At 47.4% G+C, this 13,725-nt stretch overlaps 1 protein-coding gene across 1 annotated transcript in view; it reads left to right on the forward strand.

Moving 5' to 3' along the window:
- Positions 1 to 13,725, forward strand: part of LOC109874760 (protein unc-13 homolog A) — a 97,197-nt gene that overhangs the window by 43,239 nt on the left and 40,233 nt on the right. Inside the window, 9 exon segments of the mRNA XM_031810303.1 lie at positions 1,174 to 2,266; positions 2,268 to 2,284; positions 2,503 to 2,605; positions 8,689 to 8,732; positions 9,457 to 9,535; positions 10,972 to 10,983; positions 11,265 to 11,342; positions 11,711 to 11,930; positions 13,401 to 13,628. Coding sequence (XP_031666163.1) covers positions 1,174 to 2,266; positions 2,268 to 2,284; positions 2,503 to 2,605; positions 8,689 to 8,732; positions 9,457 to 9,535; positions 10,972 to 10,983; positions 11,265 to 11,342; positions 11,711 to 11,930; positions 13,401 to 13,628 — 1,874 coding nt within the window.

The following is a 13,725-nucleotide window of genomic DNA, read 5'->3' on the forward strand; positions in this document are numbered from 1 at the left end:
CCCTCCCTCTGCCCCCCCCCCCTCTCTCCCTCTCTCTCCATTCTTTCTTTAATAGCCTCATTTATCATGGAGTATAAATACTCCTCCCGTGTTTGTTCCCTGCGAGGATGCTTGTTCTTTTTCATTTGTCAGCTTTCTGTTCTGCTCTATTTCTCTCTCTCGTTTTCAATCTTTCCTTCTCTCTCTTTCTCCTTATCTCTCTCTCTTTCTCCTTATCTCTCTCTTTCTCCTTATCGCTCTCTCTTTCTCCTCTCTCTTTCTTTCTCGCTCCTTCTGTCTCTCTCTCATTTATTTCTCTCTCTGTCTAACACTGCTGTTTTGCTTACCTCCTATCGATTAACCATCAGTTTAGTGGGTTTTACCTTCACAGTCAGGTGTTATAGCAGAGCGTTTTAATATTGCTCAGGGATGCTCTGGATATTGTGTACTTTAAGAAAGTGTCTGTATGTCTGTCTGTCCCTCCATGGTAATGACTATTTCTTACTCTTCCTTTCCTTCCTCATTCCCCACTTCCTCCCTCCTCCACCTTTCTCTCATCCTGTCTCTACTTCCTCCCTCCTCCACCTTTCTCTCATCCTGTCTCTACTTCCTCCCTCCTCCACCTTTCTCTCGTCCTGTCTCTACTTCCTCCCTCCTCCACCTTTCTCTCGTCCTGTCTCTACTTCCTCCCTCCTCCACCTTTCTCTCGTCCTGTCTCTACTTCCTCCCTCCTCCACCTTTCTCTCGTCCTGTCTCTACTTTCTCCCCTCCTCCACCTTTCTCTCGTCCTGTCTCTACTTCCTCCCTCCTCCACCTTTCTCTCGTCCTGTCTCTACTTCCTCCCTCCTCCACCTTTCTCTCGTCCTGTCTCTACTTCCTCCCTCCTCCACCTTTCTCTCGTCCTGTCCTCTACTTCCTCCCTCCTCTTACCTTTCTCTCGTCCTGTCTCTACTTCCTCCTCCTCCACTTCTCTCGTCCTGTCTCTACTTCCTCCCTCCTCCACCTTTCTCTCGTCCTGTCTCTACTTCCTCCCTCCTCCACCTTTCTCTCGTCCTGTCTCTACTTCCTCCCTCCTCCACCTTTCTCTCATCTGTCTCTACTTCCTCCTCCTTTTACTTCTCTCTTCCCTGTCTCTCACTCTTCCACTCTTCTTTTGTCCTCTCTTCTCTTTGTCCTCCCTCCACTCCTCTCCAGCCCTACGGGAAGCTATGCGTCGTCGGCAGAGTTGAGTCGCTGCAGCAGCCAGCTGAGTGAGGAGGAGTACGGCCCGGAGTACAGAGAGAGGGATCCTTACGATGAGAACGACTCTTACCACTCCTGTCACTCCTCTGTCACCTACAGCAAGGGCTCTCCCGACTGGGACCCTGACGAGACCCAGGGGGGGTACAGCGATGAGGGGGGCTACAGTAAGGACGGGGGTGAGGAGGGGGCCCTCTATGAGGAGGATGACGGGGGCCTGTATGAGGAAGAGGGGACATATGAAGGAGAGGAGGGCGAGATTTATGACGATGAGGATTACCCTCTGGACGGCACCCTCAGTGAGGATATGGAGGTCCCCTACACCCCCACCCCCACCAGCACGGCACCCCCCACACTCGACGTCCCCGGTGCTTCTAGACCCCCCCTGGAAAAACAGCCTTCTCTGCATCAACATCAGGCGCCACCCGTCCAGCCGCCCAGCCAAGCCCCAAATCAAGCCCACCCTCCGGCCATGGCTCCAGGAGGACAGCCCCTGGGTCAGCCACCCACCCAGGCTCCTCAACCACAGTCTCAGCCCCAGCCAGTCCCCGGCCCAGCACCAGCCCAGTCCTTCTTCTCCATGGCAAAGCCCTTCTCAGCAGCAGTAACAGGCCTGGCCTCATCTTTTCTGTCTTCTGGACTCCCCACTGCCCAAACTGCCCAGCCTCACCCCCCAGGCCCACAACCCCAGGCTCACCCCCCAGGCTCACAACCCCAGCCCCAGTCTGCCTCCTCCATTCCCCCGTCTCACCCTGCCACCGGGGCCCCTTCTCCTCAGGGCACCCAGTCCACAACCACTGGCCCTCCCTCCCAACCGACCCCCTCCACTGCCCCCCCCTCTCAGGCCCAGCCCCCTGCCCAAACAACTCCCCAATCAGAGGGCCCCGATTCCAAACCCCCCCTGCCGGAGGACCAACACCTTCTAGAGGAAAACGAACCCCTTCTACCCGAGGTTAGGATCCCCACCCCCATAGAGGAGGAACCCTCCATGGAAGACGAGGAGCTGAGGTTTGACGAGAGCCGCCCCCCCCACCCCCATAGAGGAGGTTGAGCCCATCCCTGAGAGGTAAACCCCCCTCCCAAATCTCTAATCTTTTAGCCTTTCAGAGCAACAGGGGCATTTGTTTTATTGGGCCACCATATTGGGTGGACTGTGAAAAAGAGCATGAATATGCGTCTGAAATGACCCCCTATTCCCTATATAGTGCACTACTTTTGACCAGGGAGAGGGCCATTTGGGACCCAGACATGGAGTTGTTCTCAGTCCTGTTCTTGTCCCTGTAGTGGCCCTGTAGATGAGGAGCCCAAGGAGCCGGTGGACCCGTCGCTGCGGGCTAGAGAGAACTGGCTACGAATCATCAACAGGGTCCAACAGCAGCTTCGGGAGGTAAGATCTCCCACTCACACCTTATTCCCCAGTCCCATACAACTGTCCCGGTCCCACACAACTGTCCCAGTCCCATACAACTGTCCCGGTCCCATACAACTGTCCCGGTCCCATACAACTGTCCCAGTCCCACACTACTGTCCCAGTCACACACAACTGTCCCAGTCCCATACAACTGTCCCAGTCCCATACAACTGTCCCAGTCCCATACAACTGTCCCAGTCCCATACTGCTGTCCCAGTCCCATACAAATGTCCTAGTCCCATACAACTGCCCCAGTCCCTTATAACTGTCCCAGTCCCAGTTACATACAACTGTCCATCTTCTTGCCCTATCCCCAGCCCTATACCCCATCCTCTTGTTCCGTCCCCAGCCCTATACCCCATCCTCTTGTTCCGTCCCCAGCCCTATACCCCATCCTCTTCCCCTATACCCAATCCTCTTGCCCTATCCCCAGCCCTATACCCCATCTTCTTGAACTATCCCCAGCCCTGTATCCCATCTTCTTGAACTATCCCCAGCCCTGTACCCCATCTTCTTGAACTATCCCCAGCCCTATACCTACCCTATACCCCATCTTCTTGCCCTATCCCCAGTCCTATACCCCATCTTCTTGAACTATCCCCAGCCCTATACCCCATCTTCTTGCCCTATCCCCAGTCCTATACCCCATCTTCTTGACCTATACCCAGCCCTACCCCATTCTTCTTCCCCTATACCCCATCTTCTTGCCCTATCCCCATCCCTGTACCCCATCCTCTTGCCCTATACCCCAGACCTACTCCCATCTTCTTGCCCTATACCCCATCTTCTTGCCCTATCCCCAGCCCTATACCCCATCTTCTTGCCCTATCCTCAGTCCTATACCCCATCATCTTGCCCTATCCCAAGTCCTATACCCCATATTCTTGCCCTATACCCCAGCCCTACACCCACCTTCTTGCCCTTATACCCCAGCCCTACCCCCATCTTCTTGCCCTATACCCCAGCCCTATACCCCATCTTCTTGCCCTATACCCCAGCCCCAAACCCCATCTTCTTGCCCTATACCCCAGCCCTATACCCCATCTTCTTGCCCTATACCCCAGCCCTATACCACATCCTCTTGCCCTATCCCCAGCCCCAAACCCCATCTTCTTGCCCTATCCCCAGCCCTATACCCCATCTTCTTGCCCTATCCCCAGCCCTATACCCCATATTCTTGCCCCAGCCCTATACCCCATCTTCTTGCCCTATCCCATGTCCTATACCCCATCTTCTTGCCCTATACCCCAGCCCTACCCCCCATCTTCTTGCACTATACCCCAATTTCTTGCCCTATCCCCAGTCATATACCCCATCCACTTGCCCTATACCACAGCCCTAACCCCATCTTCTTGCCCTATACCCCAGCCCTACACCCCATCCTCTTGCCCTATCCCCAGCCCTATACCCCATCCTCTTGCCCTATCCCCAGCCCTATACCCCATCCTCTTGCCCTATCCCCAGTCCTATACCCCATCTTCTTGCCCTATACCCCATCTTCTTGCCCTATCCCCAGTCCTATACCCCATCTTCTTGCCCTATCATCTTCTTGCCCTATCCCCAGCCCTGTACCCCATCCTCTTGCCCTATCCCCAGCCCTATACCCCATCCTCTTGCCCTATCCCCAGCCCTATACCCCATCCTCTTGCCCTATCCCCAGCCCTGTACCCCATCTTCTTGCCCTATCCCCAGCCCTATACCCCATCCTCTTGCCCTATACCCCAGCCCTACCCCCATCTTATAGTCATCCCGACCCCATGTAGCATACCTAACCAGCCTTGTTTCCAGATCCAGCCTGCACCCCAGTCCCATCCTTAGTGCTTTATCCAGATGAAGGGAGGAAGAGAGGGACAATAGTAGACACATTCTAAAAGTCTCTGAAGTACTTTTTGCAGAGCTTTGAAAAATGAATGCGATATGCATTATTTACTGCCAAAGCCGGGTGAATGGGTTCCCGATGTGCATTTAGATACAGCAGTGCAGACCTAATGTGTCTTACACAGTATACAATTCATATTTTAAATGATCTGAAGATACATTTTATATAGATGTTGGTGCACATTTGCCCTTGGTATGGAAAATAACTCACTCAACTCTGTCTTTCAGTCATACAGAACTGCTAAAATAATTGATTTGAATGTTTACTTTGGCTTGATTGATTTGTTTATTAGTTTGCTCACATTTCTTCACATATCATTTTGCTAATCATTATTTTGTATAGAATGAATAATCACTTTCTTTGATGTTTATGTTGGTGTTTGTCACTGTGTTTATGTTTTGGTATTTTGTTGATTTCCCTTATCACCCCTTTTGTTTTTTTGTTTTTTTTGTCCCACTACTTCGTTTTCTTTCCAGTTTCATGTCATTGTCATAGCGATACTCACATGCACTCTGGTCGGCCATGATTGGAGCAGATTGACAGGTGGGTACAAAGTGATTGGTTGTTCAAGATAATGGATGACCTGTTGGCCAATGATGTTTCAGTAATGTCCTGCAGTGCTCACATTCATTTTCGCTTTAATTTGACCTTTTCCATTTCACTTGTCAACAACTACGTTGCATAATCTTATCCAATGTTTCCTTGTTAGAATTTCATGGATACTCTGCACATTCATTATTATGATTTTAGAACTGTAACAATCTCTCAGCAAAGCCCGTAGAACTGAACTACAGTCAGGTGAAATTAGCAAGAAACTTTTCCATCAATATCTTTGTAGTGTTGCCTGCGAAATCAATCCATAACATACTTGTTTATACCTCTTCATATTCTGACGCAGTATGATTTTGCTTTCAGTAGATCTTCATGGGTTTATGATCATTCTGCCGGTGCAGATTCAAGCTGGCCTTAGATAAAACCAAACAAACAGAGTCATGATGTGGGAGGCAGAATCCCAAGGTTAAATGAGTAATAACTCTCTCTCTCTGTGTGTCTCTCTCTCTCTGTGTCTCTCTCTCTCACTGTCTCTCTCTCTCTCTCGCTGTCTCTCTCTCTCTCTCTCTCTCTCTCTCTCTCGCTGTCTCTCTCTCTCTGTCTGTCTGTCTGTCTGTCTATCTGTCTGTCTGTCTGTCTCTCTCTCTCTTTCTCTGTGTCTCTGTGTGTGTGTCTCTCTCTCTCTCTCTCTCTCTCTGTGGTGTGCCTCTCTCTCTCTCTTTCTCTGTGCCTCTCTCTCTGGTCTTTCTCTCTCGCTCTCTCTCTCTCTCTCTCTCTCTCTCTCTCTCCTCTCTCTCTCTCTCTGTGTGTGCCTCTCTCTTCGTCTCTCTCTCTCTCTCTCTCTCTCTCTCTCATCTCTCTCTCTCTCTCTCTCTCTCTCTCTCTCTCGCTCTCTCTCTGTGTATGTCATCCATAAGGCTAAAGCAGGCTAAATTAAATAGCCTAAATTATACAGAAACAAATAAATCATTCAAATCTCTGAGCTGACAAGGTACAATCTGTCATTCTGCCCCTGAACAAGGCAGTTAACCCACTGTTCCTAGGCTGTCATTGAAAATAAGAATTTGTTCTTAACTGACTTGCCTAGTTAAATTAAGGTAAAATATATATATATATTTTAAACAGTATAGCCTATCTTATTGGCACCAAAGATATAGCATCGGCCATATCCCTGGTGAGTGTGCATATTCACTCTTTATCATTGTTGGGTCAGAGCCACTTGAACGTTTTTGTTGGTTGACAAGGTGTCTCCCCTTCTCGTGGGCCGATTATATGGATCCGACAACATGGTTTTTATTGATCTGTTTGTCAGTGTCAGCAGAGTAGGCTACCCTGTAATGTTTGGTGTATATCAAATGATGATGCTAATGTTCCAGTCTTAGAAAGTGTAGTAGAAATGCATGAAATGTTTTTATAAAAGGCCAAATCTTTCCTGTGCAAAGAAAGGAGAAGTGGATCTGATATAGTCTCCTCTACACCACTGCACGCTCAGCCATGCATGGAACCGTCTGTGTTGCGAACAGTGATTAAGTTATAATATTAGCCTAATTATGACTATCCAATCTACTAATCACATTAGGATTAGTGGGCTATCTTTCATAAGTCTGTAAATGCCATGATGCATGGAATGCTTTTTTATGGTGAAAATGAGCTTCCCCAAACTCACATGCTGCCTATGCTGCAAAGGTGTGTTCAGTTAAAGCCGCTGTTTGGGAATGGTACATCTACTTTGGGACTTTTGAATGAATTATATACATGTTTACCCATTGATCCTTGAAGAATGTGTTTTTCTTCGAATCATAGACTTAATATGCCCTTATAGGTCTATGGCAGAGCTGCTCAGTTCCAGGGCTTGAGGGACAAAGAATGGCTGGTTTTCTTTTCCTCTTTGGTCAAGAGAGTTCACTCACCGGGTGTCCCAATTCTGAGCGGTTTCTTCAGTAGAAGGTCCTCCTCAAGGTCTCTGTAGAAGTGATTTCTAGGTCTAATTTAGCTCTATGACGAAGGAATGAGAGGGAGGGAGGGAGGTGGGAACAAGAGAAGGAATGAGAGGGAGGGAGGGAGGTGGGAACAAGAGAAGGAATGAGAGGGAGGGAGGGAGGTGGGAACAAGAGAAGGAATGAGAGGGAGGGAGGGAGGTGGGAACAAGAGAAGGAATGAGAGGGAGGGAGGTGGGAACAAGAGAAGGAAGGAAAGAGTGAAGGGAATAAAGAGAGAGATATAAATAGAGGGAGAGAGAATTGTGTCTGTGCCGTTTTAAGAGCATTCTCTGAGGTCTGAGGTAATCATCAGTGGTGGAAAAGGTCTGGATATCCCTGTGAGATGGCTCGGGGCATCCTCCCCCACAAGGAAGAAAAAATCTAATTTTCCAGCTAAATGCTGCACTCTAGTGCACTCCTGACATGCTCCTCAAGGCCGGCCCGCTCATTAGGCAGGATTAAGTGGCAGTTTTTGGCAGCAGATTGATGAAGGTAGCATTTTCTAAGCTAAACTGACCAAGATGCACCTCCAACAACACATAAAACCTCACATAATTCTGCCCAAAAACAATGAGCATTTCCCTCAACCAAGTGGCATATAGGCTTTTTAAGTGAGCGCTGATGCCACCCTGTGATGAGCAGTGTCCACTTTGTCAAAGCCAGGGATGCAAAATATTTCTCTTGTCCATTCCCAGCACGCCTCTCCAGTGTGCTGTTGGAGAGACGCGTGTCTGCAGCGCTCCACCAACGTTCAGTTAGACAAATGATCTAACATAAATCATGTAGCAGATATAGTATATAGTAGAAAGAGCCTTTTATTTAGCCTACAGGATGGAGATACAATGTATGACAATGTAATGAGATGGAACCTTTTTACATCATGCAGGTTTCTCTGATCATTTTCGCTTTAATTTGACCTTTTCCATTTCACTTGTCAACAACTACGTTGCATAATCTTATCCAGCCTAACCTAAATGGTGCCCAAACAAATACAAAATATACTAATAAACAATATATCCTAAAAACAGGACAAGTCAAGGTAAAATGGACAATCAGGACTACTCAAAACTGCTGTCCAGGAGTTTCAGCCCGTGGACAAAATTGTCATGATCAGTGGTTTCAAGTTTGGTTTCCATTGCGAAAAAGAAAATAATTCTGCATTTCCCGCTGTGTAAACACATTGCCAATAGGCTCAGGATAACTCCTGATAAGGTTGGATAGCTGATATTCAGAGCTTAAAAAAACAAACGGATTATTCACAGGAATCAGGACTAGTAAAGCCAATACAACAGCCTGTTTAACAAACAGTGGGCCTCTACCACATGGATGGCATTCATAACATTCCATTGTGGCCGACATGGTAGGTTACACCCCAGTATGCACAGACCGACGCTGACACCTTTTGGACGTCTTGTTTTGGTCCTGTCCGTACCAGTCTTGATTTGGCCCAAACATAGACGTCTATAAATTACGCCTTTTCAACTTTCATTCAAAATCAACCTAATTTCAATGTCTGAAAAAATACGTATTTTAGACGTCTTTTCGTCATAATGCCCAGGACCGGCCCTGATGCTTTCAAAAGAGTAACTGTACTCTTCTCTCTCTCCTCCTCCCCATCTTCTCTGTCTCTCTTCCCCCTCTCTCTCCAGGCACGAGGAGAGACATCCAATTCTTTGTGGTTTGGTAAAGGAGGGTGAGTTATCAGTCACATCCACTAACTCTACCCCTTTACTCAGTACAGTTAACACAATGAGATTAGCATTGGCATATTTATAGTACACGCTGTTCTAAATAGAATAGTATTACAATAATCATTAAATCAATGATTGCCACTACTGTACATACGTTCAACTGTAAAGTGTAAATGTTCAGATTTTCTTCTTAAAAGAGAGCCTGTCTCGGATAGTGTTTCCTGCGCTGGCCCCAGTCCAGTGAGTATTGACCGGTTGGCTGGGTGCCCTGAGTGGACTGGCAGCTCATTTGTAAATGAGGCAGACCTTATATTAGTGTGACCGTTACTGCATACAGAGTAACCAGCCCATTAACTGCACTGCCAGTAAGCCAAATACACATCTGGTTGCCCATTCATTCAGGTGGAGGATTTCATACATAGAAATTTGTAATGAAACTGCCAATGAGTCCTTGGGTCTCTATGGTCACCTGGCATATATATTTCAGTGGCCAGGAAGTGACCACCCTCTAGAATAGACACAGACAGGAGAGGACAGTTACTAGATTATCCAGATTTACATAGTAAACAGCCATCAGTTCACTTCAACAAAAGAGTCTAAACTTCCTAGTAGCAGCGTATATAGTTATGAGTATATACTGTATATATGTATATATATGTATTTCTGAAATACAGTATCTGAGTTGTCTCAGGTGTGTGTAACAGTATGATGATTTTACCTGCTCAGGGTGGGAGAGGTTTTGTACAGCATCGACAGCATGCCTGATCTGCGCAAGAAGAAAGGCCCCTGCCTGGTCAAAGACCTGGTAAGAGACACACACACACACACAAAATGAGGGATTACCATTCTCCAGTGGATGTTGTGACAGGAAGTCTATAGCTGTGGCTCTCACTGTGGCACCCTCTGCCTGAGTCATGTAGGTAAATTGCTGACAGACAGCGAATAAGACGGCCATATGTAAATTGGGGGAGAGAGCAGAATACATTAAAACCTAAGAGCTGTTTGAGGTCACAGTAGATCATGTTAGAGAACATTATCACACAAACAAAATATACACACACAAAACTGACACACACACACACACACAAAACTGACTCACACACACACACACACACACAAACTGACTCACACACACACACAAAATAGACACACACACACACACAAAACTGACTCACACACAAACACACACACACACACACACAAAATATAGACACACACATACACAAAAATATTTACTCACACACACACTTTTTTTACATACACACCCTCTGCCCCCCTTCCAGTTTCTTCTCAAACACACACACACACACACAATAGACTCACACACACACATACAAAATAGACACACACACAAAAGAGTTACACACACACAAAATAGACACACACACAAAACAGACTCACACACAAAACAGACTCACACACACACACACACATTCAAAATAGACATACACACACAAAAGGGGTTTTGGCCCAGTGTCGTCCGGGTTAGGGAGGATTTAGGGAAATCCTTGTGCACCAGCGACTCCTGTGGTGGGCCGGGCGCAGTGCGCGCTAACCAAGGTTGCCAGGTGCACGGTGTTTCCTCCAACACATTGGTGTGGCTGGCTTCCGGGTTGGATGGCGCTGTGTTAAGAAGCAGTGCGGCTTGGTTGGGTTGTGTATCGGAGGACGCATGACTTTCAACCTTCATCTCTCCCGAGCCGTACGGGAGTTGTAGCGATGAGAGAAGATAGTAGCTACTAACAATTGGGGAGAAAAAGGGTAAAATTCGGTAAAAAAATTCAAACTGACTCACACACACACAAAACTGACTCACACACACACAAAACTGACTCACACACACACAAAACTGACTCACACACACACAAACTGACTCACACACACACAAACTGACTCACACACACACAAAACTGACTCACACACACACAAACTGACTCACACACACACAAACTGACTCACACACACACAAAACTGACTCACACACACACAAACTGACTCACACACACACAAAATTGACTCACACACAAACAAAATATAGACACACACATACACAAATTTGAGTAAAAAGAGTTTACAAATGTTTTACTCACACACACTTTTTTACAAACACACCCTCTGCACCCCTTCCAGTTTCTTCTGTAGTATAAATCAATATTCTATTAGAAAATCTGATATGGGGCTTGTTTATTTACATATATGTTCCCTTTCCCCTCCCCTTGTCTCTCTCCTCCCATCGTGCAGTTACAGGCCATGGTGAGTACTGGGACCAGTCTGCTGGTGTAGCACCAAAACACTTGAAGCTCTCTTGTAATTGGAATACCCATACTTTAATTACCAAGGCTCAAATTCATGTCTCTCTCTCTCTCTCTCTCTCTCTCTGTATCTCTCTCTCTCTTTTTCTGTTTCTCTTTAACTGTCTCTCTTTCTCTGTCTCTCTTTCTCTCTCTCTTTGCTCTCTCTCTTTGCTCTCTCTCTTTGCTCTCTCTCTCGCTCTTTCTCTATCTATCTCTCTCCCTTTCTCCCTCTCTCTTCAGTCTATGGCCTCTCAGAACGCTCGGAAGGCTGGGATCACCACAGCGATGGCATGCAGCACCCTCGGCAATGAGGACCTGGTGGGTCACATGACCTCTGACCTTTGACCACCGCCTGTCTCAGCACAGCTATAAATATCCATTCAGTTCAATTCTAATTTCAGTCAACTTCATTAGTATCCTAAGGGGTAATTTCCACTGGAGGAGCATAACACTTAGAAGAGATCTATCCGACCACATTTTATTGCTGAGATGCAATTGATTTATTAAACAGCTGAGGTTTTTATCAGCTAGCTGCTTTTGTCAGGCAGTATGCATGTATAATTAATACCACACTCCTCCCTCTGCCTCTCTCACGCTCCCTCTCTCCCTCTCTGTCTGTCCTATATCTCTCTCTCTCTCTGCCTCTCTCTGCCTCTCCCCTTCCTCCCCCTCCTCTCATTCTGTAGAAAAGTCACGTTTATAAGAAGACCCTACAGGCTCTGATCTACCCCATCTCCTGCACCACGCCCCATAACTTTGAGGTGTGGACGGCCACCACTCCCACCTACTGCTATGAGTGTGAGGGGCTGCTGTGGGGCATCGCCCGCCAGGGCATGAGGTGCTCCGAGTGTGGGGTCAAATGTCACGACAAGTGTCAGGACCTGCTAAATGCCGACTGCCTGCAGAGTAAGGAACACACGCAACACACACGCTGACTAACACTCTCTCTCTCTCACACACACACACACACACACAAGGACTGTGACGATACCAGTGTCGCAATATTTGTATTACCATGGCAAAAATAAAAACAGGAAGCAGATCCTTTAAAAAGCTGCTGTATGTAAATATTGTGTGCTATAGCTAGATGACATCATAATGATGTTTGTTTCAACATTAAGGCTGTTTTCCTAAACAAGTTAAATCCACTTCCTGCTTTGTTTCCTGGCCACGATACTAATGAGTATCGTCATACTGGTGTTGTCCCAGCCCTAACACACACACACACACACACACACACACATATATACACAAACACATGCACACGTCTAACACTCTATACACACACACACACACACACACACACACGCATACACACACACACATACACGAACACATGCACACGTTTAACACTCTCGACACACACACACACACATATATACACAAACACATGCACACGTCTAACACTCTGACCTTTTTCGATTGACATCCCATTACTCTCCTCCCTCTTGTTCTTCACCCTCTTCCTTTCCAATGTATCTCCTGAGTAATGTGCTGTCATCCCCCTGAGTAATGTGCTGTCATCCCCCTGAGTAATGTGCTGTCATCCCCCTGAGTAATGTGCTGTCATCCCCATGAGTAATGTGCTGTCACCCCCCTGAGTAATGTGCTGTCACCCCCCTGAGTAATGTGCTGTCATCCCCCTGAGTAATGTGCTGTCATCCCCCTGAGTAATGTGCTGTCATCCCCCTGAGTAATGTGCTGTCATCCCCCTGAGTAATGTGCTGTCATCCCCCTGAGTAATGTGCTGTCACCCCCCTGAGTAATGTGCTGTCACCCCCCAGAGTAATGTGCTGTCACCCCCCTGAGTAATGTGCTGTCATCCCCCTGAGTAATGTGCTGTCATCCCCGAGTAATGTGCTGTCATCCCCCTGAGTCTCTCCTCTCTCACTCCTGGACTTCTCTTCATCCGTTTACTTCCTCTAATTCACATTCCCCAAGATGGGCTTTTAGCCTAACCCTCCACTGATTTACAGTCTGTATCTCCTGTCACCCATTCCCAAGTATTCCTTAGGAGCCTTTCATTTGAAGGTTTACCCAATTCACCCTCACTGCCTCTTCCCTCCCTCTCTCTCCTATTCTATATTTACTGTATACCCTCTCTCTCTCTCTCTCTCTCTCTCTCTCTCTCTCTCTCTCTCTCTCATCTCTCTCCTTCTCTCTCTCTCCTCTCTCCTTCCCCTCTCTCTCTCTCCTCTCTCTCCTCCTCTCTCTCTCTCCTCTCTCCTTCTCCTCTCTCTCTCTCCTCTCTCTCCTCCTCTCTCTCTCTCTCTCATCTCTCTCTCTCCTCTCTCCCTCTCCGAGTACACTCCTTTCTTCCTCTCTCTGTTCTTTTCCTATCCTCACTCCCTCTTCACCCACCGCTCTCATTTCCAGGGGCAGCGGAGAAGAGTTCTAAGCACGGGGCAGAGGACAGAACCCAGAACATCATCATGGTTCTAAAGGACAGAATGAAGATCAGAGAGAGGAACAAACCGGAAATCTTCGAGCTCATCCAGGAAGTGTTTACCGTCGTCAAGGCGACGCACGCCACGCAGATGAAGCAGATCAAACAGAGCGTGCTTGATGGGACGTCCAAGTGGTCGGCCATGATCAGCATGACTGGTAAAAATAGGACTAGGATTGAGATTTGTCAGGACCCGGTTACGAACTCGGGTCTCCGGTGTTAGAAACAGTCACTTAGTAAACTGAGCCACTAATA

Source organism: Oncorhynchus kisutch, linkage group LG30, assembly GCF_002021735.2.
Source record: "Oncorhynchus kisutch isolate 150728-3 linkage group LG30, Okis_V2, whole genome shotgun sequence".
NCBI lineage: Eukaryota > Metazoa > Chordata > Actinopteri > Salmoniformes > Salmonidae > Oncorhynchus > Oncorhynchus kisutch.